The sequence below is a fragment of the Cyrtonyx montezumae genome, unplaced genomic scaffold (genome assembly GCF_038088225.1).
Source record: "Cyrtonyx montezumae isolate F1298 unplaced genomic scaffold, pur_monq_1.0 scaffold_4, whole genome shotgun sequence".
Taxonomy (NCBI): Eukaryota; Metazoa; Chordata; class Aves; order Galliformes; family Odontophoridae; genus Cyrtonyx; species Cyrtonyx montezumae.
In genome coordinates, this window is record NW_027072045.1 from 4,010,931 (window position 1) to 4,035,691 (window position 24,761).

Here is a 24,761-nt window from a genome sequence, read left to right on the forward strand (position 1 = left end):
CAGGAACAGTTTTTCTTTACTTCAGAGGAAACGTTAAGTCTGTACAGAAATTATTGTTTAAAGATGCTGAGAAGAGAAGAAATGTTTGGGAGTCAGATATGTTTCCTTAGCACAGCACCAAATGCATTCAGAGATTTTCAAAGGAATGACAGCTAGATGGCTTGTCTTTGAGGACTAGAATTTTACTGTTACATGAATTAAAACCACTGTTTTACTGTGGTTGTTTTGTTTTTCCAAAATGAATGCTAATAACTTGGCAGTACTTCAGGACAGTTTATTATTTCCCTCCTCTTCTCTGGGGTGTTCTTGTTTTCAGAATGGTCACTAATTTAAATTTAAAGCGATTTGCTGAGCTTCACGCACGCATTACTCACTACTGATACTGGTCAGACCCAAATAGTGTCATAAAAGCCCACACTATACTAATCTGTGCACTTTGCATCAAAATGGAATAGGAGACACTTAGCAGGAATACACAGCAATAAACACCCGCATAGCTCTAACAAGTCAGCAGAGCCCAAATCTAGGTCAGTGTGAAATAAAAGGGAGATCTGAACACAGACTTCTGAAATTATGTGTTATTTTCATTCCTGCACCCGCCAAAGGCCCCACTAAGGTTGAGACCTCATGTTTAAAGTCCGTACAAACATTTATTTTATATATATTAAAAAAATCAATGCCCTCCAGGACATGGAATGTAGAAGACAGGCAGAGCACAGCTGAGGTTGGGAACAGATCACAGCAGCAAACGAACATACAACACCTTCTGCGCTCACAGCAGAACAGCATTCAGATTCGGCGTGCTCCACGTAAAGCAGAGTTTTAATCCCTTTAATTGCTATCTCACAGCTTCCTCTGAACCAAACTCGCAGTACAGATTTCTGCAGAGCACAGCTCGACCCATGGCTGAGACATTTCCACTGTTTCTGTATGGAACAATATATGAAATAGAGAAAACAGAGCTTCTGGCAGAAATGCAGAGCTGCTGCTCGGTTCCCCCCGCACTCCACCCTGATTCCACTCCACCCTGGTAGCAGCAAGAATGTGGGAGGGGAAGAGGTGAACAGTATACTGCAATGGCAGTATACCATTACCAATGCCATTGCAGAGCAACACGTCTCTGTACTGCCACAAATACGTACTGAGATTGTTCTTTCCTGACGTTAAAATCCTATCTGGAGCACGATGCCGTTTGCTTTCTTACATCACAAGACTAAGCAAAACAGTCTTTCTAATTACAGTGTTTCATTAAAATACAGCTTGATGGCAGAGCAATGCACTATGCAAAATAAGGCAGGACTTGCCTTAGAACAGCATAACATCTTGAACAAGGACTTATAGGGGCCCAATGCAAGATACTGACACAGATACACAAATTATACCCATAAGAGATGCCCACAGGTAGACAGGAATAATTGTAAGGAGCACAGGTGATAGCAGGGAAACCTCTGCAGTCCTAAAAAACAGGTGAGCACCAAAAGAAAGCTCCCACATCATTCATTCCACAGAAGGCCCAAGCACAGCTCCTTCCACATGGACAGCTTTCTGACTGCAGAGGAACTCTGCCTGGATTAGGTAAGAAAAACCCCAAAGCAACAAAAGCCCAGGCTTCATGAAGCCAGGCAGCATGCCCTCTGGGTGGGAGCTGCACCCGGGGAATCCACACCAACCACAGGCAGAGCAACCTCAGGGGAAGAAACGCTTCCAAAAACCACGGAGGCAACATCCAGGGTGTTTTAAAGATATTTAAGAAGGAAAAAAAAATGACATACCTTCACCAGCTACTATCTTATTGAACCTACATCTTAACTGCTTCTTTATGAATGATGAAAATCTATTGAAAAATTAGAATAAAGAAATTCCAGCTACTTTTAAATCTTCTTCCTGTTAAATTACGTTCAATTCCAGTGCTGGAGCTGTGCTGCGTGCTAGGACAGAAGAGTGTTTTGTTCTTTGTTGACATGTCTCTAAAATAAGAGTGAAATCCAATAGGCTTGGACTGGAAAATAAAAGGCCTTAATGTTGCTGACTTGGAAGCAAAGCAAAACACTATTTTGAAAGATGTAGAAACAAAACTTGACCAGATCTAGTAAAGCAAGAAGTTCAATTCTATTTCTGCTTCCTCAAGAGGCAAAGGGAAACCTTTGGAAAATGCACACAGCACACATCCACACTCTCTGTTATAAGGAAACAACTCAGCACACAAGTACACTTTGCCTACAGCATATAGAAATTGGAATTATTTCATATTACACATTGTTCAACACTGCTTATTTCAAGTTCCTGCTTGCTACGAGAAGTCTTTGAAGCTACAAAATCAGTTGGTAGCACTATTTTTAAGATTACTGTAAAAGTACTCCTGCCATTTCATCTGGGAGAAAATTTGGATACAAAGATTATTTTCAATCTTCCTGTGCCGGGTTTGGAGAGGGAAAAAAAAGATAAGTCTTCCATACCAAAAATTCAGCTTGTTTTTGCCTGGCTCATCGTCTCTCTACTGGAAATGCTGACTTCCATTCCTCTGGCACAGGGAGGAACTGGAGACAGGTATTCCACTGGAGATGAGTGGGTTGTAAAGCAGAGAGGGCTTCAGGACCTGCAGCTCCTGCCACGTGCTGCTCCCTGTGCCCATCCATGCCCACCGCCCCTCTCCTGGTGCCCTCAGCCCTCTGGCTCGGCCACGTGGAAGGTTTTACACTGCCAGGAGCTGGCCTGAAGCCAGGTGAGCCTAGCTGCATTTTGCTCTCATCATATTTATTAAGCTTTGAAGTCATCCTAATTAAAAACTCTCCTCTTGGCTTTCCAGCAGTGGGGTCCAGCTGTTGCGCTAATGATAGCAGGCGGGATAACTGCAACCGTCTGCATCAATAATTACTGTCAGATACAGATGAAATAATCCTTTAAGCACTGACTATGCTCCCTCCTTTCACCCCTCCTATGGAAGACAAAAGCACAAGGCTGGCCATCGCTGCCTTGCACCACATGCCAGGCTCCCTGCCCACCCATATTCCTTATTGCTATTGAGTGAGCTGAGTAGTGTAATGAGAAATGCTTCTTCAGCTGCTCCAAAACCCCAGAAAGGGGCTCACTCTGTTCTGTGCAGCCACGTGCACAGCCCATGAGGTAAATGAACTGCAGGATAACTGTACCTAGCAGCTTATGGAGTACAAACCGACTGCAATGTCACATTTCCAAAGAAGCATGCAAACACCTAGATTACATTTTTAATTTCTGCTACGGATTTCAGAAACATACGCTTTGTGTGGCCCTCCTGCATTTGATTTTCTTCTGCATTACACATCTTTTCTCTCTCCCATAGATCACCCTGCTGTATAACTAACTGCACGTTGCATAACTTAGGAGCTCTGTCATTTTGGAGTAATTTGCCACCCATGGACAAAATCTGATTTGCAAATGAAATGCCATCCAGTGGCTTTTAATATAGTTCACATTGGCGATGAATAAATACATTCGGTCTCCCATCTTTCTTCAGGAATATCTGACAGAAAGGAGGGGGAGATGTGGGATACAGAGAGAAAAGAATTGCATGTGACAGGGAAGCACATGCGTAATCAAGGGCTTGAAGATAATCTACTGCAGTAATTAAAAACACGCTCCAATATGGCTTAGCATATGCATTCTTTTGTTCTCCCAGCAATTAACTTATTTTGTAATCATGGAAACTGAGATTAGAAAAAGGAAAAGAGAAGGAGAAACATTGCTTGATATAGTGAGAGCTGTAATGTAAAGGAAAGACTGCCAGGAGATCTTGGCATTTAATTTCTATTTCATGGAATCGGTTTGTTTTCTATCTTCTTATAAACTCATAGCCTAATAACAACCTTCAACAGCACTCCTTGATGAATAAACCCCAGAAACATTTCAGGTGGCTCAAGATACTTCCAAGACTTTTTGTCGCATCCCTTAAGCAAAGCTCAAAAGCCTCCACCCTGCATATGAAACACAAGTGAGCTTTTGTCTGCTTAGAGTAAAATTACCACTGCACAGTTCAGCCAGGTAATGAAGGTGACTCGGCTTTGGGATAAGGAAAATAGCACAATGGAGAAGTCAATCTTAAATTGCTGAGCTGTCACCTGACAACCCAAACAAAGCTAATTCGGGCTGATACCGTGCTTTCTACTCCCTCATACTCTATTACTCAATTTGGAGAACAAAGAACACTCTTTTAGGGGCAAAAGTTTCTTTGTTTTTGTTTTGTTTGTTTTTTAATGCAGTATCTTCTTGGAAATTCTTTTGTCAATCTATACCATTTACATGTATCTGTTTTGCACATACATTCACACACAGTGCTATTACTCCTATACTGTACCAAAGTGCTTATTACTATTGTTCAGTGTTCTATGCTTCTTTCTGTTCACCTTCAGCTTCAGGTGACAGTTGAAAGTGACATTCTGTTAGCTGTCACTGTTAACAGCACCTGTATCTTGCTCTGTAAGATACTGGGAGGAGGAAATGAGGAAAAAAAGAAGTCTAGAAAGTTCCTTTTTTTCTTTATTATTTGTCAAATGTTATGGCAGATTCTGTAATGCTTTGTTCCAGCAAGCAACTGGGTTTTTCCTCTCATAGGGAACAACGATCAGTACAAACTCATTAATCTTCCAGGAAACACTTTATTAGCATCCATCCCTTGCCTCTGCTAAGACCAACACCTCCCTGCAGCAACCTGCCCCATACTGCATGCTCGTTACCTGTGTCTTCTGGGGGAAGCTGGGGTTTTATTTCTTGCTCTGCTATGTCCACTACAACGGCTGCTGCTGTGTCAGGCGGTGGCTGTGGAGGTGATGGGGGGGCTTTGACTGGTGTAGTGGACTCCGGGGTCTCAAATGCTTCTTCTGAGTCAGAGCTCCTGGGGAAAACAAAAGAGAGAGTTTCCTTAACAAGCTGGACTAACGAGCAGAGTGAAGAGGGGACAAGCTGTATTTAGAAATGCAGAATTTTCTCGTAGCCCTTTTCAAAAAGAAAACACACGTTTGTTACATGTGGAGAGACAAGCCATAAAATGTGCTGACTCCTGGCATTGCCAGCAATCCTCTTCCAGGCCCGTGGGCTCACATGGGCACAACCAACCAAAGGATTTCAGTGGGTGGGTGCTAGCCCAGCAAGGAAAGAGCTGTACCCAAATGGAGCCCATCTAGGGAAATATAAGCCTGAAAGGGAACAAGTGCATGAAACAACACATAACCACTGAGAGAAAACTGAAATCATGCAAGTTCCTTAAACCAAACCAAGAGTAAATTCTAACTTTTTACAAATGTTCTTAAGAAGCCACTTTTAGGACCAAGGATTGCAGTAATCATGGTATATTCAGTATATATCATATGTATGTACCATACAGCTTCAAGTAGCCACTTCTGTTGGTCAGACACAGATTTTCCTGCTGGTCTGTCATAACATGAATTGAAACTGACAGTTTCCTAAAGGAAAAGAGATTTGCCCATTTCTAGCTATTCTTTGCAAGGTTGGACTGCAGTCTCCATGGCTGCCCACACTCAGCGTGACAGTGCAATGGGGACCAAACCTGCCATGAAACGAAACCAGAAGCACTCCATGAGCCATCCTGCTGCAACAAGGACTCCTCCCACTTTGCTGAAGTCAAACGATACCTCGGGGCTGCCAGATTCTGCTTGCTTTATTAAAGCTCATGATTATTTTAAGCAGATCGATGTCAGCAGAAGTACAAGTACAGGATTTGCATCCTATTACACTTGCTGAAATCGGTCACAGCAGGAAGCCTCCTGCAAGCTGGGTAAGAAAAGACCCTGCTGCCACCCCCATCAGCCTGAGCAACAGAGGGGACCCTGCAGAACACCAGGAGCCCTCTCCCTGGTGACACCAGATGCTTTGGATGGGTTTCTCACCTTCTGGGGAATTTCTGTCTGCCCAAAGCTTACACTGCTTCCTGGAGAACTGCTTAAGAAAACAGTCTGGGTATCAATTCTGCCTAGGCTGCAAGTCCTCTCTGTGACATTGCTTAAACCATGCACAGTCACCAGGCCACAGAACAGGCGAATGGGACGAGGCAGGCTGCTGCAGTGTGAATTATATCCCTTCAGAGATACACCATGCCTTAAGTTTAACATATTTTAAGAGCGGAGAACAAAGAACTTCCACGAGGCTACACAATAGTTATAGAGCAGAACAATGTTTCCTCCTCCTTCCACTGAGACAGTTCAGGAATGTGGTTAAGTTGAAGCACCAAACAGAAAGACAATTTGATATTTATCTTCTAGAGAAGTATTCCCTGTCATAAAAAGAAACTCATGATGTTATCATCCAAACCAGCAGAATTAAGGGCAATTCCTACCTCTCAGGTTTGTCTGCATCACCTGAGCTTCAGCTCACATCTTTGTTTTGTCAACAATCTTGGAAATATTCCAATCCAATACATTTAATGTTCACATGCACCCCATCATAAGCAGCTATGTAATCTGTAAGAATGAACCATAATTCAAATGCAGCCGAGTTTCATACGAGGAGCAATCGTGACAGCAAAATATAGCACTTAACAAAGAAATCTGAAAGGAAGCTCAGTATCAGAAAAATGTTCTTTGTCATTGCCTGGAATATGGCAGAGAACACATACCAGGACATTACTTCAAGGTCTACATTACATATCCTGGGAAAATGAGATCCTGTGTGGAGTCAGTTCAGTTTTCCTTAGTGAAAATACTAGATGGTCTCTCTTGCATAGGATATTTTTAAGACTATAGCTGCACTTACAAAGTGTACCGAAAGATTTTCCCAGAACAACAGGATTTCCTGTGAGAAGGAAATTACATACTTCAGCCTGCTCTATTCAGAATGCCATTCCTCTAAGAAATAAAGGGTATACAGAAGAAAAAAAATAACACTATTGTAAAGTTCAGTGTAGAACAGATTGCCAGTGGTGGGCAGGTTCTGCCGAAGAGAACTGCCCCTTGCATCCTCTACACCACGATTCTGGAGGTCCAACCAAGGAGAAGGCAGGGTGAGAAGGGACACGTGGGTTTCAGAGAAGCAGAACTGTTGGTCCCAGCTGATCATGTCGGTGTTGGGCATGAAAGTGCAGAATCCCAGCCTAAAGGATTGGTTTCTGAGAAAACAAGGAATTAAAAGCTATAGGATGGAACATACATTCACACTTCCTAAAAGGCAACTGCCAGCTTAGGTAATCAATAGGAGCTTGCTTTGAGAACACATTTTGTACCATCCTATCCTCATCTTTTGTTGGTTTTTTTTTGCATGCAACAGGCAAAAAAAGATACAGATTGTAGAAGACACCAAATGATGATAGTATTAGAGTAGAGTACAAAATACCTAGAAACATTCTTGCAGTCCATCTCTTTCACCTCTTGGAAGACAGCCAGCAAGCAATAAATAGGAAGGCAGTCAGTAGAAAGATGGTGAACAATCAATACAGCAGATACAGATGGGGAGAGGTGGGAGAGCCAAGGAGTGGCCTGGGGTGCAGGAGCTCTCCCACTCTCACCTGGAGGCTCGGAGGTCTTGCCCAGCCTGCTGCACTAACCTCAGCAGGGAACAAGGGAAGCAAGCTGCACTGACTTCTTAGTCACCTTTGGCTTCACGGAAATCCAGCCTCAGAACTGACCTTGCCATCTTTTTTGTGAAGCACAGATGGTATAATTTAAAGTCCTCCCTTATTTTAGGATGAAAAATAGTCCTTCAGTCGCTGGGGCTGACAAGCATCCAGTAAGCAAGAATGGGATTCCTCCCTCCCATTGCCTCCATTTACTCGCGGCCCTCTTCAAGTATGGCAGCCACCAAATCACAGTCACCCACAGTTGTCCAGAGCCCAGACTCAATATAAAACAGCTTACAGCAGAACAGTGTCAATGTCTTCTGCACCACTGGGAATCCTGCAGTGTCTCAGGTTCTCCTAATATTTACATTACAGCAGTAGAAACAGTGCAAGTGCATGCTCAGGTCAAAAAAAAAAAGTCAGATAATCTTCTGACTTGCACACAACAACAAAAGCAAACTGTGCTCTGTTACCGTACAGGAGTGTTTGGAAGGTAATGAGCCAAAATGAAGGACTGCAAAGTTTTACTGCAGAGCTCTCGTTTAAATATTGCCCTCTTAATTGCAATGGGCAGGATCACAGAATCATAGGATCACCAAGGTTGGAAAAGACTTACAAGATCATCCAGTCCAACCATGAATGTTGGATGTTTGGAGACACATGGAGAAACTGAGAGAGCTATCCCAGATGATAAGCAGCCTCTCATATCCTCTTGTCTGCCCTTCATGATGTTAACCTGGCTGATCCATTTGAAGCAGTGAAAACTTCCAAAGATTTGTCTGGAATACAGCTGCAGTCCTAAATACTTGAGAAGGAGACAGAAATTGCTGTTTTGCCTTATTTTTCTACCTCACATTTACATCTGCATGTTGTTTGCCACTGGCTAGAGCTGCATTCCTAAAGGCAATGCACAGGTTCCAGTAGATCTAACCTTCTAAGGCACCTAAAATATCATGAAATTAAGGTATACATTCCACATCACTATTTGCTGAACAATTTATCACATTCCATAAGAAGAATCCAAATGAGCAAGAAAAAAAAAAAAAAGCAATTTCTTAAAATGCTCAATTTAGTGCTGAAGATGAATTCTGGTTTTCATTCCTGTAATCCCACTGGGAGATGATCTGGAAATAAAAAGGAGGAATGAGTTCTGTAGTCTCACCTCCATCGATCACTTTCAGAGATGATCCTCATAAAACCTGCATGAATTATTCAGATCTGCTTTACTGATGAGATCAGAGCTGAGGGTGTAGGACTGGCTGTACACTTCTGAGGTCAATCTCTTTTGTATGTTACTTAAATGGGCACTTACTCTACAGCAGCAAGAGCCACACTGACTGACAGATCTGAAAAGACACATATTTCAAACACAACAAAAGAGCCCCGACAGAAATTCCTTTCCTGGAGACCGAGTTACCAATGGAGGCCACGGACCTGACCCCAGGTCCTGCTCAATTCAACCAGCCCTACTGGATGCTTACAGCAAAAGGCCTTCTTTTCATGCCAGCATGAGGTTAAGGTAAATATCACAAACATCTCTGCTTTACATGCTACCTGTTCTGTATGGTAATTGCCTTCTCAGCAACTTAAGGCTAACAATGCACTCCAAATTAAATAGCATCTCTGAAGATGGTGATTGTTAGCTGTGGGATTTTACATCTACACGCATTACAGCGTTTAAATGCTAATAGCACATTTGTATGGGAGCATACAGAAGATGAGAAAGATGCAAGAGTAGATTTGTTTGGTTATTTTATGTATTAGATGATAATGTTTGGTACCTGAATTACTGAAATATTCTACCTATCGTCCAAGGATCTGCTGAACACATGGTATTAAAAGTGGCACAAATGCAGTGTCAAGCATAAACCTCACAACAATATTTCCTTTCTCTCTAGTAAAATATGCCACCAAACGACTCAAAACAAATTCAGAAGTACCAATAGCACCGAAAACATTTTGCAAAGAGAAAAGCAAAACCATTAACCTCAGCCAAGCCTATCAAAACTCACAGGTCAGTGACTTAACAAGGATCATTTAAAGCCATCTGCCTCTGTCACCCCTCCCCCTTGGGAATGCTGGCAGAGTGGGATGTGACTGTCACATCAAGTCAGGGACCGTGGGAGGCACAAACGTGTCACTTTCATGTCACCAGACTCCATCTGCAAGACGCTTTCTTTAGGGAAACGTCTGACCATTAACTATTAATGGACTGTTGTAAGGATGTTCAGTGACACAACCATCTAACCTACAATTAAATAAATTCCCAACAAGCCCATAGCGTGAGAAGGTGAGCTGCAAAACTTGTGTCAAGAAGGGGATGCTGGAAGGCTGCAGTCAGATCACCCTTGCCCCCATGCTGCTCACCCCGACGTGATGCCACTGTCCCACATGGAGCATCTCTGCTGGCTTGCACCCACTGGATGAGCACATATGCAGACATACCAGATCATGCTTTGAACTTCTCACCTGCCTTGTAGCAACGATGGAATGTTTTATGGGCTTCTCACTTGCAAAGTCTGATCACCAAAGCACTGATTTCATCACAGGATCATTTGACCTGAGACTACGTAGCTGGAAAATAATTTCATCCATGGCTGCCTTGTAGATCATATTTGTTTTTACACTGAAATTGGGTGTGATTCAGTGAAAATAGGAAGAACAGCTTCTTGAATCACAACTATTTAAAATAAATTTTTAAAAATAACCCTCATTTAATGAAGCTCATTTCCTCAGTATCTTCCTTTTTTTTTTATCCAGCCATCTTACAGATACATTAAAACCCCTACGAAAACTAAATTGCAGGACAACTAAAAAAGATGGTAGTTTTGGGTGGTTTCTTTTTTCCACCCAAGAATGGTTTTTGAGAAAGCACCTACTGCAATCAAAGTTGGGAGGTTTAGACAGGAATGACGCTGTATATTCACAGCTTTCTGCAGCAAACTAATATTACTCAAAACCATCTGCAGTTTCTTTCTCAACAGAGAAACATAAGCACAGGATAATGTCACGTGATCATTTTACAGCTTGAGCTACAACACAGCACAGAAGCATTCTTTGCAGTTCCTGCTTGAAAGATAGAGGTTTTATCAAATAAATCCTGGTCCACTGAAATGACAAAGACCCACTTTAATGCAATGCAATTACACAAGAACTGATATTGACACAGACGTGTGCAGAAGGCAGGGCAGGCACCCCTCTCCAGAGAAGGATTTAAAGATGGTTTCAGCACAAACATCCCTCCAAGCCCCAGGGCAAACATGGCTACCCAGGAAAATAAGGGATCTCACACTGAAGGTGAGACCTCCCAGCCCATATGCAATGCACATAGGCTTCACTGAGGGATGCAGGGGAGCTCAGCACCAGCCAGAGTTGCACCCCTCCCCTCTGTGCAGCGTTCACTTCTCCCTCATGCTGTTAGCCCGTGGGATGCTTGCTGCTGTCTGGGCACAGCTCAGAGCTGTAATGATGTGCCACACCTGCAAAAATCTGTGCAAGCAGCAAGCGCTGCTGGGTGATACACAGCTGCTGGTGTCCCTCTTCTGAGCCACTTCATGTCAACCTGAAGCTCAACATCCTCAGACTGCAGAGCTGGGACACACTAACCTGCCTGTTTTGGTGTGGTGTTTCTTTTACATAGGTGAGAAAACAGAAATAAAAGCCACAGCTTACATTTCTGAATGATTACATGGGACTTCAGCCATGGAAAATAACACCCTGTGTGTTATCCAAACCACACAGGTCAATTTGGAGATGTGTTTTCTGAAGAAGGAAACATATGACTCCCATAAGCATTAATCACTTCCTATTAGAAGGCCAATTTCTCTTCATAGCGTGATTATATTTAGAGAACAGGATTAGAACTGCAGTGGAGGAGAATTAAAAGGGCACGATCAACTGAACAGAAAGCAGCATTATTTTTTTTTAACCTACTGCATTACAAGTAATCCCCTTTCCACAACTGGTAAGGGGAGAAGGAATCATTTTTCCTGCTTTTACTGTTTGTTTATTCAGCAATTTTGAGAGCGTTTTGTGCAGAAGCCAAATTCACACTCCCCCAGCAAAAGCCATTTCCTGCTTCATGCAGCAACAAGAAAGAAACGTCTCAAGCTGTGGGAAGCCACATCTGAAAAAGAAGATTGAGGGATATAAGACTGCACGCTTACAGCAGCACTTCAAACTACTTAACTCATTTGTCTAACTGATTAGCGAGAAGTTCTCTGTATTGCCTTAAATGACATTAAAATTCCCTTTTTATGGCTTTTGCTGAGATGTAATAGTGTGTTTCAATGCTACTGAAAGAAATGAATACCAAATCCCCACTCTTTCTGGCCAGCCTCTCCTTTTCACTGACTTCAGACTGAAGAATGAAAACACTTTACAGAACCAGGGCTGTACATTTTGTAATCTCCACAGTCCTTGCAGGCAGATGCTTTAATTCTCACAGGAACAAGAGGAAAATACCATTTAATTAAAGACAGTCATCCTCAGACATCACACCAGCAAATATACTAACCTATCCCCAAATAACCAGAGTCTGCTACACATCCAAATACCTGAAATCTCAAAAGGGACGAGAACAGTAAAGACACAAAGATACTCCAATAGCCAGGTAGAGAAATGCTGCCCACAAATACACTTACAATCAGTTAATGCATAGTGATTCCAATCAGTGCTGCACTGTGACTCACCCTCTTAGGCTAGGGATTTGATGTTTAAGTATTTAACACCCATTACAAATACCTTTCCTCTGTCTTCAGTACCGAGCTCTAAGGTTTTAATCCAGGAAACAACATCTTGTTAACTACATCCCTAGAAAGCAAACCAGGTGCTGTGCAGCACCACGCAAAGGCACCTAGGGGAAACAATCAATAATTCATGGGGTGCCAGAGCCATACCTTTGAAATGGCTTTGTTTGCTGGAACTACCTTGCAAATCCATCCAGGCCTTCCCCAGCCATCTCTCCGCTCACACGCACACCAGCTGCAGGCGCACAACAGGTCCCTTGCCATAGGGCTGCACCGAGCTGGGCTGTGAGGAGCAGCACCAGGAAGGTGACATCTGTGGCTGACAGTGGCACCTGGGTGACAAACCATGGTACTGAAGCTCCAGCTGGGCTCCTGGATCCAAGGGAACGGCCTCGGACTCCAGGAATAAACAAAGGAATTCAGATCCCTCGCTCATCCTCCCTCTCCTGGAGCAATGAAACTCAGCACAGCGCTGGGCTCATTTTTAATGAGAGCAGTGAACCATTAACAAGAGCAATAAATCCACGTTTCTGTGCTGAAAGTAAATCAAAATGCAAAAGCAGGAGCTTGACTGTAACTACTGCTAGGCTGCAGATCTGAGCTACGTTTAGCCCCAGAAACAAGTTTCTTTGGTTTAAAAAAGACCTTATTTCCTACATTTGAGCATAACTTAATCTAAACCAAAGAAATGCTAAGCCCCTGATTTTTCCAAAGTTTGCTTTTCATCTCAACAGAACAAATGACACCAGTTCCTTCTCTGGGAGGCAAGAAGCTCCCAAACACTCATTCATCTCCTTAGTCAGGTCTCTGAGGCTGAGAGAGGAACAGCACTGCGGGGAAAGTCCAAAATAATAAATGAGTCTCCTACAATGACCCTGAGGTCAGTTTCAGAGAGATCGATGCTTACTCAAACCAAAATTTGCCCACTTCCCATACTAAGATTTTAGATGGTCTACACTGCAACCCTCATTTCGCTTTCCAGAGCTACGGAGCGATCTTCCTATCTTGCATAGTGTCACTACTGATAAAGGTTTTCATGCCAAAAAGTGCCTTAAAAGAAACCTCTGAGACCCCAAAACTGTGGTGGAAAACTGAAGCTAATTCACTTTTTTCCCCCTGAGCTGACTCTCTGGTGCTACTGCAGGTATAAAACATGACATACATCACCTGCTACTCAACTCAGATGGCTGCTTCAAAGCATTTGAGAATCTGATGGGAAATGAGACACTGGTTTTTGTTCTAAAAAGTTTTGCTATAGCAAAAATAGTGTTTTTTTCTTTTGCTTCTTGCAGCATGCAGGAACCCCAATTTTTTACCTAAGTTATTTTTCCAAGACTTTCCCAAAGAAAATGCAAACTGCATCAAAATTCTAACTATGGTTAAAGCTGCCACTGAAAAGCCTCTTGCCTGGTTGGCACGTGAAGTTTGTTAGAACACCAAATCCTCACAAAGCATCAGAGACAGACAAGGAAATGGTATCTATTGGCAACGGATGGTATCCAAGACATGAGCAAATACAAGAACTCTACCCGTGTAAGGTCTTAAAACAAAGGAACTGAACTAATTTTTGTGTACTATAAGGATGTAAGAAAAGCCTTAAAAGCACAGAGGCTATTTCAAAGGGCACCTTGGAATTAAATTCAACAAACTGTTACTTTGACTGCTGGGTCAAGCCAAGCAAAAGGCGAAAGCAGATAGATAAGCAGTGCTGAGTGTCAGTGACAGCCACAGTGCACGTGCAGGAATGCTTCTTCATTCATATTTTTTACTACCTCCCATTTATTTTTATTTTCCAATTTGCCTGCATGTCATAATACATAATAGATGACAGCAGCTCCATTATGCATGGCATAGGGCACACCATTCAATATAGAGAGCTTTCTAATACATGCATATTTGCCAGATGTGTGGCATGCCTTGCTAATAGAAGGGTGAGTGATTCTGGGGTCTTTTTGCTTTGTTTTCAAGTGTAGTGACCTGCCTCCTCCTCGTGACAGATGTAGTGGTTGATGTAGTACCCTTCCATATCAAAGGAAGCGCTGTCAGTGACTTCAGAGATGAGATCCTCTGGGCTCAAATGAGGGAGGTTGGAATAAAAGGCAGGAAATCTTGACAGAAGAATTTCCCTGTTATTTCTGGTCCATTTTCTCTCAAGTAAAACACCCTCATGTCTTCCAGCAATTCACCTTACTCAGCAGACAAAACTAGGAGGTGGAGAGTGCTCTCTGTGCTGCCGGGGATACTGATTGGTGACTGTCAAACAGAAGGAAAAGATACACACAGAACGCTGACAATAGGCAGGGCTATCTGTTAAAAAGGGCTTAACTCGGTGCCATTTTGATAACAGAAGCCACCCTTCCTACCAAAACTCTCTGATTCTTCTCAACACTTTCAGCGTGTATTTCTCCATTTCCCTTATATTTATTCATTAAGGTGATTTCCCAACACATAAGCATATAAAGCCATGCAAATATTTAACCGGATTCTTTGTTTTCCAACTCTTAAGAACCACTCAGTGGATTGCTTTAGGTTTGGGAGACAGAAAAATGCTCCACTTGGTAGCCAACAAAGGCTGCACTTTTGTACATAAACATAGATAACTTATCCATATTTGCACATACATACATAACCCCACACCAAACAGCTGCTCACATCTCTTATGCACGAGGCTGACTCAGCACAGCTTAAATTCTTCTCAGTCCTTGCAACAGCCAACGAAGAAGACCACACCTCAGAATTATAACAGCGCACGAGGACAGTGTCTTGGCTGGCTACCAGCCATCAGTGACATTCAATTTCTTTCTTGGAGTCCGGTCCAGCTCCCACTGAAGTCAGTGGGCATTTCAACATTGACTTCAGTAGGAGTTGGCTCAGCCTCCAGACATTTTCCCCTTGGATTGGCAGGGGATGGAAATGTTACAGAGGCAGCACGTAGAGCTCCCGAGGGGAGGAAATAGCACACCACAGCCCTCCAGCCAACCAAGAAATGGGCACTGAACATCAGACCTGTCCAGCAGCTGCAAGGACAGCAGCTACAGTATTCCACCAAAGCAACGTGTGTTTGGAGCTCAGAAGAAAGGAGCCAGAGGACAACTAAAGCAACCCAGGACAACCAGAGCACCTCACAGGCAGCGTACAAGCACACAGCCACACGTGTGCCAGCTGCAGGTGCGTGTGCACCTGAGCAGAGCTGGTCCTGCTGAGCAGCATCATGCTGTCATTCCCTTTATTCCAGCTATTACGTGATTGAAACATGCCCTCGGTTTAGCTCCATCTATGGCCACCAGGGTGCCTGCCACAATTTGCAAAGCACACGGACAGTGCTCATCATGTCAATAGCTGGGTCTGAGCCACACCACTTTTATCTGCAGACAACTTCCCCTCAGCCTTCCCTTCTTTATAGTTCAAAATTGACTTCTTTTTTTTCTTTTCTATTTTTTCTTATGTAAAAGGAGAACTATCTACTACCAGTGACTGGGTTGCCAACAACCCATGACAGAACACCCAGGGTTGTCAGTGGCAGAAGTGTTTCTACTACAAATACTTCTTCATTCTGGCATAATTAATCATAGCCACACCTGAAAATTGTAACCTAGATCCCCCCTCAGCATAAACTCTTCCTTCAAAAGCATCCTGCAATAGACTTCTTCACTCAGTTATTAGTGAATTTGTAGAAACAGAGGTACTCTGAAACCTGCGTCTCTTTAAAGGGAATTGTTTCTCTCTCCTTTTTGATGCTAAATGAATTTCAGCAACGACTGCCGATTTATACCCCTTCAACCCAATGAATGTGTGGAGGGCAGCCAAGCCCATCCCTTTGTTAGGAAGCCATCTCCTGCCATTGCCATGCTGTTCCCACAGGGCCCACCACTCCAGGGAAGCAGCAGGGCAGCCAGTCACCACCTGCCTGGGATTCAGCTGGGTAGTTTTGCCTCTGAACTTGCACAGCCATTAAGGAATTTGCCTCGTGTATGCAAAACAGATTGAATGCAACCTCATTACAAAAGTGTTACTGAAAGCCAGAGTTATTAAAGTCAAGATCTCAAAGCAGGATGGATTACATGACATCCAACAAAGAGGGCCTTGGTCTGGGAAAATAGGCCTGTACTTTCTCAAGGATAAAGAAACATCTCCAGGCTGGTCTTAAAGAGCATGCAGTTGGAATGAAGAAAATTGCACAGGCACTTAGTATTTAGGATGAGTAATATCTTTCACTAACCCTACCCAAGAATATCAACAGTTACTGAATGATGTCTGTGCTGAAAGCACTTCTGTTGATTATGTTGGACCTTAAAAGACCATATTTTGCAACAGCAAAACATACAAAGTCATCAAAAGAGATGACAATGCCATGTCTACAATAGCATATTATTCATGTACTGTGATAAAAAATACATACACCTTGATATGTTCTTCAACAGAATGAATTCTCCACAGGTTGTGAAAATTGGAGTTAAAACACAATGAATGTTGCTTTATCTACGTCATTTTTATTGCCCAGTCCTCAGATCACTGTTAAAAATATATCCCACTTTGAGGAGACAAAAATGTAATGAATACTACAACAACAGTATCAGTTCATTCCCCTGTACCAGTAAAATAGATGCTGTATGTAGCAGTGTTAGTACTGCCTATGATGGAACTGTATAAGAACATGTTACTGGGTGAAGCTGTGCACCAAAGGAACAAAGGATGCAGAAATGCTGCTAGGCCTGTGCCTTACAAATCTAACAAGACAGGATCAAGCAAAGCTATCTACTGATGTACTGGAATATGACAATAGGGAGCATGAACCTACTTGTAAGGCCTATTACAGAGGCAAAACTATCAGTTACTGCCCTCTCATTCCCCTTCACTCAGAAGCACTTATCTCAAACAGCCAAATGATGCCTCAAATCTAATCACATCTACCTTAATAAACAGATATTACATTACAGTTTCTTTTTCTAAGGAGTTAAGCGAGGCTGGTTTATAGATCAGCCCTGGTGGATATACCTAAAACTAACGGAAATGCATCATCAGAAATAAATTCAGTGATCAGACATCTTAGATAAATAGGATCTCTGACTGAAAGGCCAATGAGAGACAAAGCAAATCCTATAAACATGCTCTGAGGGGAAGCCCATGCTCCAGCAGCTGAGTTTGGGGTGGAGGACAGGGCGAAGAGGCTGCTCACCTCTAAAATCTCAACCAATAAACAACAAAACCCTATTTTCAAATGGGAAATGACTCTGCTATTTCTGCATGCACACGGGTATTTGTGCACTATCACACACGATGTAGCAGTGTGAAAAAGTGCTCACTTTTTCTGAACGACATATGATATTTGCTTTTTCCTTTCCTCCCCCCTCCAGTGAACGCATCTTTCAGAGCTGCCTTCAGCAAGAGCTGCAGACACCTCGCTCTCACAGTTCATCACAGGGTGCAAAACCAAGGACTGATGCTGACAGGGGTGATGTGACCTGAAAAACAGCATCTGTATAGAGACCGGCAGAGACGAGCTCTGAGAAAAGCAGCTCCATGCTGCGCATTTTAAACAGAAAACCCAACGATGGTGGGTTTGGGAGGGGGAAGGGGATGGTTTTTGTTCATTGTAAATGGTCATTGTGCTCGATTTGCTATGCATCCAAAACACACAGATGAACGTACGGTACCCAGGCATGGCTCGACACGACCGAGACGAGGCAGGCAGTCCAGGAGAGGTGGGAGCACTCAAAAACACCGCTCGCGATATTCAGCAACACCACGGCCGTGCCCCCCAGCTGAACGCAGCCAGCATTAAACAAAGGCCTCGCACACAGAAGTCAGCCCCCCAGCACACCGGAGGTGCGGGAAGGCTGCGGGCCCAGCAGCGCAGAAGGAAAGAGGAAAGTGAAGGGAAGGCAGACTTACATGGCCTCTGACGGCTCCCGGGCCAGGCTCCCCACCTGTGCCTGCTGCAGGGACTGCGAGCCTCCCATCCTCAGCGTGCCCTGGGCTGGCAGCTAGGTGTGCAGGCAGCTCCCTCGGCGAGCCCTCCCGGCAGCAGCACCGGGAGCCGTACCGTGCAGAGCCTGCGGTGCTGCACTGCAGATGGGAACAGCTGCTTGCATCAGTGGCAGCACAGGCAGGAGCACTTCAGCAGCAGCCTCCCTCCTCTGAACTGTTGCCAGTTATTTTTTTTTTTTTCCTTTCCTTCCCGTCCAGATGAACGCTGTTTAGAAAATAAAATGAAATCCCGGCCACTGCGACGGGCTAATCATCTGCTGAACATCAGAGGTCTGAGCAGCCACGGTGCGAGCGCCTCGAACGTGGCACTGCTGCCTATGGAAACTGCCTTCAGAAAAGGGAAAAAAAATCCAAAAAAAAGGAAGAAGAAAAGCAGACCCTCCCTTTAAGCACACATTGTCAGCTACTGTGGCTCCCTAAGGACCTACAGGCAGGACCATTGCATTGTGTTGACTCAGCTGATTTGAAATGCAAATGCTGGCGGGCACGGGATGCTGTGCATACATTTCCTTTCCATAAGAGGCAAGTTGGACACATCGGGATGACTGCAGAGAAGATTAATAAGCAGAGCGGCTGCTTGTTTCATTTAAACAAATGAGCTCATCCCTCTTGCAGAAATGGAATCGTCCATGAGGGACAGAGGGAGAATATCATGAGCAGCCAAGGTAAACATGGCAATGCGGGAGCTTTCCCCACCCGCAGCACTCCGTCCAGAGGGAATGGGGCTTCACCGCTCCGCTGCCACACACACGGCCCCCTGCTAGGGCCAGAGGTTCAGAACCATGGGGATGCTCACAACCCAACACACGTGAGTGCAGTGGTAGGGATCCTTCAGTCTGAGAAGCACAAGCAAAAGCGAGCCACAATCCCATCCCTCTGGACTGGCTCATCCCTCTGTGAGGGTACAAGGGCAACAGAATTCATAGAATTCTTTGAGTTGGAGGAGACCTTCAAGGCCGTCTGGTGCTCAGAGCCCATCCCCTGATCTTGGGTTTCTGCAGAGATGGGGCACCACCACCTCTCCAGGCAGCCTCACCAACCTTCTTGTAAAGACCTTTCTCCTTAAATCCAGTGTAAAAGTCCCCTCTTTCAGCTTGAAACCATTTCCCCCTGTCCTATTACAACAGACCCTACTAAAGAGTCTGTCCCCTTCTTTCCTGTGGTCCCCTTCTATGGGGGAAACAAGCTGAAAGGGCTGGGCACCAGCACTCCTCTGCATCACCACATTCAGCACAGAGGCACTGCATGCTGTGTTCCAGAGCATCCTAAGAACAAAAAGGGAATCAGCTGCATCACTACCTATACTTGGAATTAAACATTTGAGAAGCTTGAGACCGCGTGACACTTCTGGATGCACGTTGGGGCAGAGGGGTCAGAAGGCTCAGATATATTTAACAGGGATATTAGAGCTCACTGACTTCAAAGCATCTCCCCCAGCATTTCAGAAGAAACCTCAGCAGACTCGCACCTCCAGCTTCTGGTTTTTATTTTTTCTGCTTGCAAGAGGAAAATCCAGTAGTGTTTGCTCACTTTACAAGGACACAGGTTGCTGTGTAAATGCAAGGCTCTCTCTCAGGGTACAACCACCATGAACTGCTATTGTAAGAAACAAAGATGCTTAGCAAACACTAAGTACATTCCATTGCTAGAAACCACCTAAACTCAAAAAGTCTCTAACAGCATCAGAACAAATTCAACTTTTTTTTTCCCTTTTTTTTTTTCCCTCCATTATTATTTAGTGTCACTGCCCCACTGTTTGTAGTTTCCAGTTCCTGAGCCATTGGGGTCACCTAGAAAATCAGCCGAGTGCCCAGGTACTCCCAGGTGTATCACAACCCTGCAGCTCTCGGGGCAGGAACTGTGGGGGCACAAGAGCAGCACCTTACCCACGTGTATGTGTATGCACTAGAGCACACAGGCTGCTTTTAAGCCCTTACACAGCAGAAAGCACTTCTGCAGATATTCACCAGGAGAAGCACAAAATATGTTCTGAGCTGGACAACATTGCAGATCTGTACAGCCACATAAAAAAAATACAATTCAGAGTGCTCGTTTTTAACAGAACCTCAGGTAATACACCGGTCAGGAGCACATCCAGGCAAGTGAAACACAGGACTTGAAGAATGAGCCTTCAAAGAAAGTCCACATTTTGTGTTAGTAGCTTTGCAATGGTTAATAAGTCCAGGATACCAACCTAATGCAGGAAGTGGCACCAGCCCACAGCCTGCAATTACAGGGCTGCATTTAGGGAACCTATTAGGTTGAGGCTATTGCTCAGTTTTATGTGTGGTAGCTGTGTTGAGCTACAGATGATTGGTCTTCTGATTGCCATAAGAGCTCCCTATTGGGTTTTATTTATTGCAGAATAAAGGAAGACAATAATTCTAAGAAAGGCAAACACCACAGCGAGAAAATGAAGCCCTTGCAGATTTCTGGGAGCCAAAAGTGAGAGAGCAGAGGCACCATTTGCCCCCGCTGTGGGGAAAATGGGAATACTGTGGTACCTTCCTAATAACTGTAAAGGGTACGTTTAAAATTCCTGTCATTTCGCTCCTCGCTACGTTCACCTAAAGCCTCACTTTTCTTTCAGTTACTCTGGAAGCAAATTTGGAAAGCTGGCTGTGTCCTTTTATTCCTCCATGGGCAGAAAAGCACCAACTCCAACCTCAGGAGTGAACACAGAGGTGGAGCAGCCCGCAGCATGGGCTCTCCCTGCAGCTCCGTGCAAGGGGAGCTCTCCCTCTCCTATCTGGCTCCAGTCCATCCACTGGGCCTGCCAACAGAAGTGCTAATTTAGAACTAAATTTAGTGCTGGCTTTTAAAAATATAAGAACCGTGTTGAGACCATAAAAGTACATCTGGTAAGATCTAGCCCAGGACCTGAAAAACACACAGCTGTGGCTCAAAAATCAAAATATCACTGTAACTTCAAAGGAGTCAAAGCATCTCAGCTCAGAGCTGTTCCAGACACCATCCACAAGACAACTTACTGTGATTCCAAGGCTGGAAAAAGGTATTTAAATATTCAGTGCCATCCTTTAAAATATATCATTTCCTTCTGTTTATTTCATTCATTTTGGCCTATACTAAATATTTGCTATAGCCCCTAAATATTTGGTCTTACTCCACTTCGTGTTTATATATAAATTCAGACTTGGGTCACCAGCACCCAATTTGAAATTTTTGGCTTCCATCAAAAAGCAGTGCTGGGTGGGACTGTGATAAGATTTATGATTAAGTAAAACTTACGTTCTGTTCTTGGCTTCACCACAGACCTCAGTAGGCTCTGAGAGCAGTTATAAACACAGCCACACACGCACACTCACAAACACTGCAAGAAAGCACTGCCTCTCATATCTCCCCCCCTCTTGGGATGGGGTGCATGAATCTCACATCATGCACCCTACTTGAGATCCAGGATTGGGGCACTGTGCAGAAGCTAAAACTGTGTGAAGCTGACAGCACAAACAAACCAAAAGCAAACAACCTGGTAACAAAAGTGGGTCTCTCGGATATGCTGAAGGCTGCTGTCAAAGCTCTGAGAAAAAGTAATGCCTCTTTTAAAATGATTAGAAAAGGGGGAGACATTAACAAAGGACAGATGACTTTTTTAAATGGGATCCTAAAAATAAACACTGAGATTCAGACAATATTACCTTTGGATCCCAAAGCTTTGAAAGCAGCCTGGGAAGAAGTTTGCATCCCAAGCACTCTCATTTGTAGGCTGCCTGGTTTCAATGCCCTCATGAATACGGTACCCACGACATAAGAAATAACAGTAAGAAGCACCAGCACCTTCACTAGCAGACTAGAGAGACCAAACTGCACAGAAAATCAATGCTGCTCTGTATAGACACAGTTGCAAGGCCAAGCAGTGCCTAGGGGAGGCTGCCTGCACACAGCAGAGCACATCACCACATAAAAGCACTGGCAGCTTTTGAAGCACAGCCCTGTTAGGGCACCCCAAGGTTGAGGGCTCCTGCACTCCAAAACCTCCTGGCTGCTTCAGAATTCAAGCACTGGTCATTATAGGATGCATAATGTGTGGCTATAAACATGTTATACATTTTCCAGCACTTCTTTACCCACCACCACTCATTACTTCAGCCCTGTGACAGCTATGATTTCCTTTTCTTGGCTTATTCTTCTCACTCCTGTAGCCAGATTTTTGTTCCGTACTCCTCTCTCCCTCTCTAGTGGCTATCAACCTTAGAACTGAGTCACTCAAAGGCATCCTCAAGCAGTGAGCTGCTGAGGCTGCAGGCTGGCATGCCACAAACCATCTGCTCCCCTTCACTTCAGCTCTTTGCTTTACCTGGTTATTCCTACAATGATGTTAAACACAGAGCTTTGCCAGCAGGAATCAATGCAGCACCACATTGACCCTGCATGTATTTCTCCAGCCATGTTGTTCCATGGTCACTGCCTGCACTGCAATATCACAGGGACAGGGGCAGTACATAAGGTACCACATCATCACCAAATATTGAAGAAAACCTTTCTCTCTTCCCCTAAGTTTTACGGGGCAACTCCATGCTACAACTGGAAGAACAAAGGAAATACTATATGAACCATACAACAAACGTACCACATTTTGGCTTACTGGGATTAAATAAAAAGAGAAAGCAAACAAATTGTAACACCTGTGTTTCAGTACAGCCTAACAAATAGGCTTTTAGTACTGCTCATGTCTTAAGCATTATTGAGATGATACAGTCTATAGTCAGCAAGGTAAGGACATATCCATCACCATCCTGCAGGGATCCAGCTGTCCCTAATTTGACCTCCTCATCAGAAATTCCACCCTGCAGTAAGAATGGAAGACCTTCAGACTGCAACCATCGTGGAGATCTTTTGTTTGGTGGTTGTTCTTTTGGTCATTTTTATTTGGTTGTTCATTTTGTAGCTGTTCCTTTTATTTACATGGGCTTAGAGAAGGGCACCCAGGAAAGCGTGAATGAAAGCCAAGCAGTAAAATCAAGGACTCTGTTAAATGAGTTGTTTTTTTTTTTCTCAATATACTCTTCAAGAACAGCAATTCTTCCTATTGCCTCTTGACAAGGTTGGGCATAACACAGCCCTCCCTGCATTACCAAGGAATAAAAGGGTATGCCACAAAATAACACAAGGTGATACTAGGTGTAAATCTTCAGAGGTTTAACTAATTCTACCATTAAATGCTTCCATGAATGCTTTACTCTGCCACTTATCTAGATTAATGTGAGTGCTTTATCTACACTGCTACATTATTACACCCTGAAAAAAAAAATCCACAGTATTTCAGAATTTTAACCTGAGCACATTTAACAGAATGCTTCTAGCTGACAAGTCAAGGAAAAATTAAGTGACCTGTGATGATGCTCTCAAAACAGACAATGCAGCTCACAGGAAACAAACACTAGCGTATGTTCCCAAACAAAGAAAACAAATAAATACCTCCCAGATGTGCACACACACAATTGATCAGTGTTCAGTTGCTAAGGTCACTGCTTAATCTAAATTGCAAGTGAGATCTCTGGCATTAAGAGTTATGAATAACCAAGATGAATAACCAAGATGCTTAGTTATTGAAATTTCCTGCATTGGAAACCCACGCAAAGACAACAAAAGAGGCCTCTAAATGCTTCTATTCAGGAAGCCAGTGGCTCTGCAGTCTTTCAGGGCCCAGTGGTGAATTAGGAAGGTAATGTGAGAACCAAACACAACAGATGATTCCACACACAGAAGAGTTTTATGAAATTAAGATGCTGTACAAACAGGGAGATCTGGTTCTGGAGAGCAGGGAAGCCTCTGTGGCAGAAATGCAGATATGTCACCCAAGGAACAAGGAGGGCTTTTCATCTCACAGATCTACAGAGACCTACATTAATGCTCAAGGGCAGCTTTGACTTAGAACCTTTTTAAATTCACCTACAGCTCCCTTTTGAATCTGAAAGACTTAACAGAAAATTGGCTCGAGTCTTTTTTGTATTTTTCAGGTTTTTCTTTTTAAAGGATGGGCCAAAATCCATCAGTCGGGGTAGCTGTCCCAAAAGCATAGGCCCTATTGAGCCATGTGAGAAATACAAACCCGATCTCAATCTAACCCTGTATTGCCTGCTCTAGCACAGGAGGTGTTGACATCCCCCAAATCCTCCTCCCTGCTGGCAGCACCAGGCCAGATGCACGATGCCTGTCCTGCACTTGTACTGCCACAGTCACAGCAAGATGATTAACATCACTCTAAAATTCCTTGTGGATGGATCAGTGTAACGACATATTCATTTTCACGCTGTTGAACCTGATTTAGCAGCAAGGAAATTATCATAAATCGCCTGAGGGAACCTGAAAAATACACAGCAAGAGCAAGCAAGCAGAGGGCTACCATCACCCTCTTGTCCACAGCCACGTGCAGGCAGTAGCTTTACAGCACACAAATAATTGCTCTTTGAGCATAAGCATGCAAGGGTGCACCCCAGGGAGTACAAATTCTAAGCAAAGATACA

At 43.8% G+C, this 24,761-nt stretch overlaps 1 protein-coding gene across 12 annotated transcripts in view; it reads right to left on the reverse strand.

Annotated features, from left to right (window-relative positions):
* TACC2 (transforming acidic coiled-coil containing protein 2) overlaps window positions 1-24,761 on the reverse strand; it is a 103,720-nt gene that overhangs the window by 33,363 nt on the left and 45,596 nt on the right. For all 12 annotated transcript variants that reach the window (XM_065746363.1, XM_065746375.1, XM_065746373.1 and 9 more), the window contains one exon: window positions 4,710-4,867. In XM_065746363.1, coding sequence (XP_065602435.1) covers window positions 4,710-4,867 — 158 coding nt within the window. The remainder of the gene's footprint in view (window positions 1-4,709; window positions 4,868-24,761) is intronic.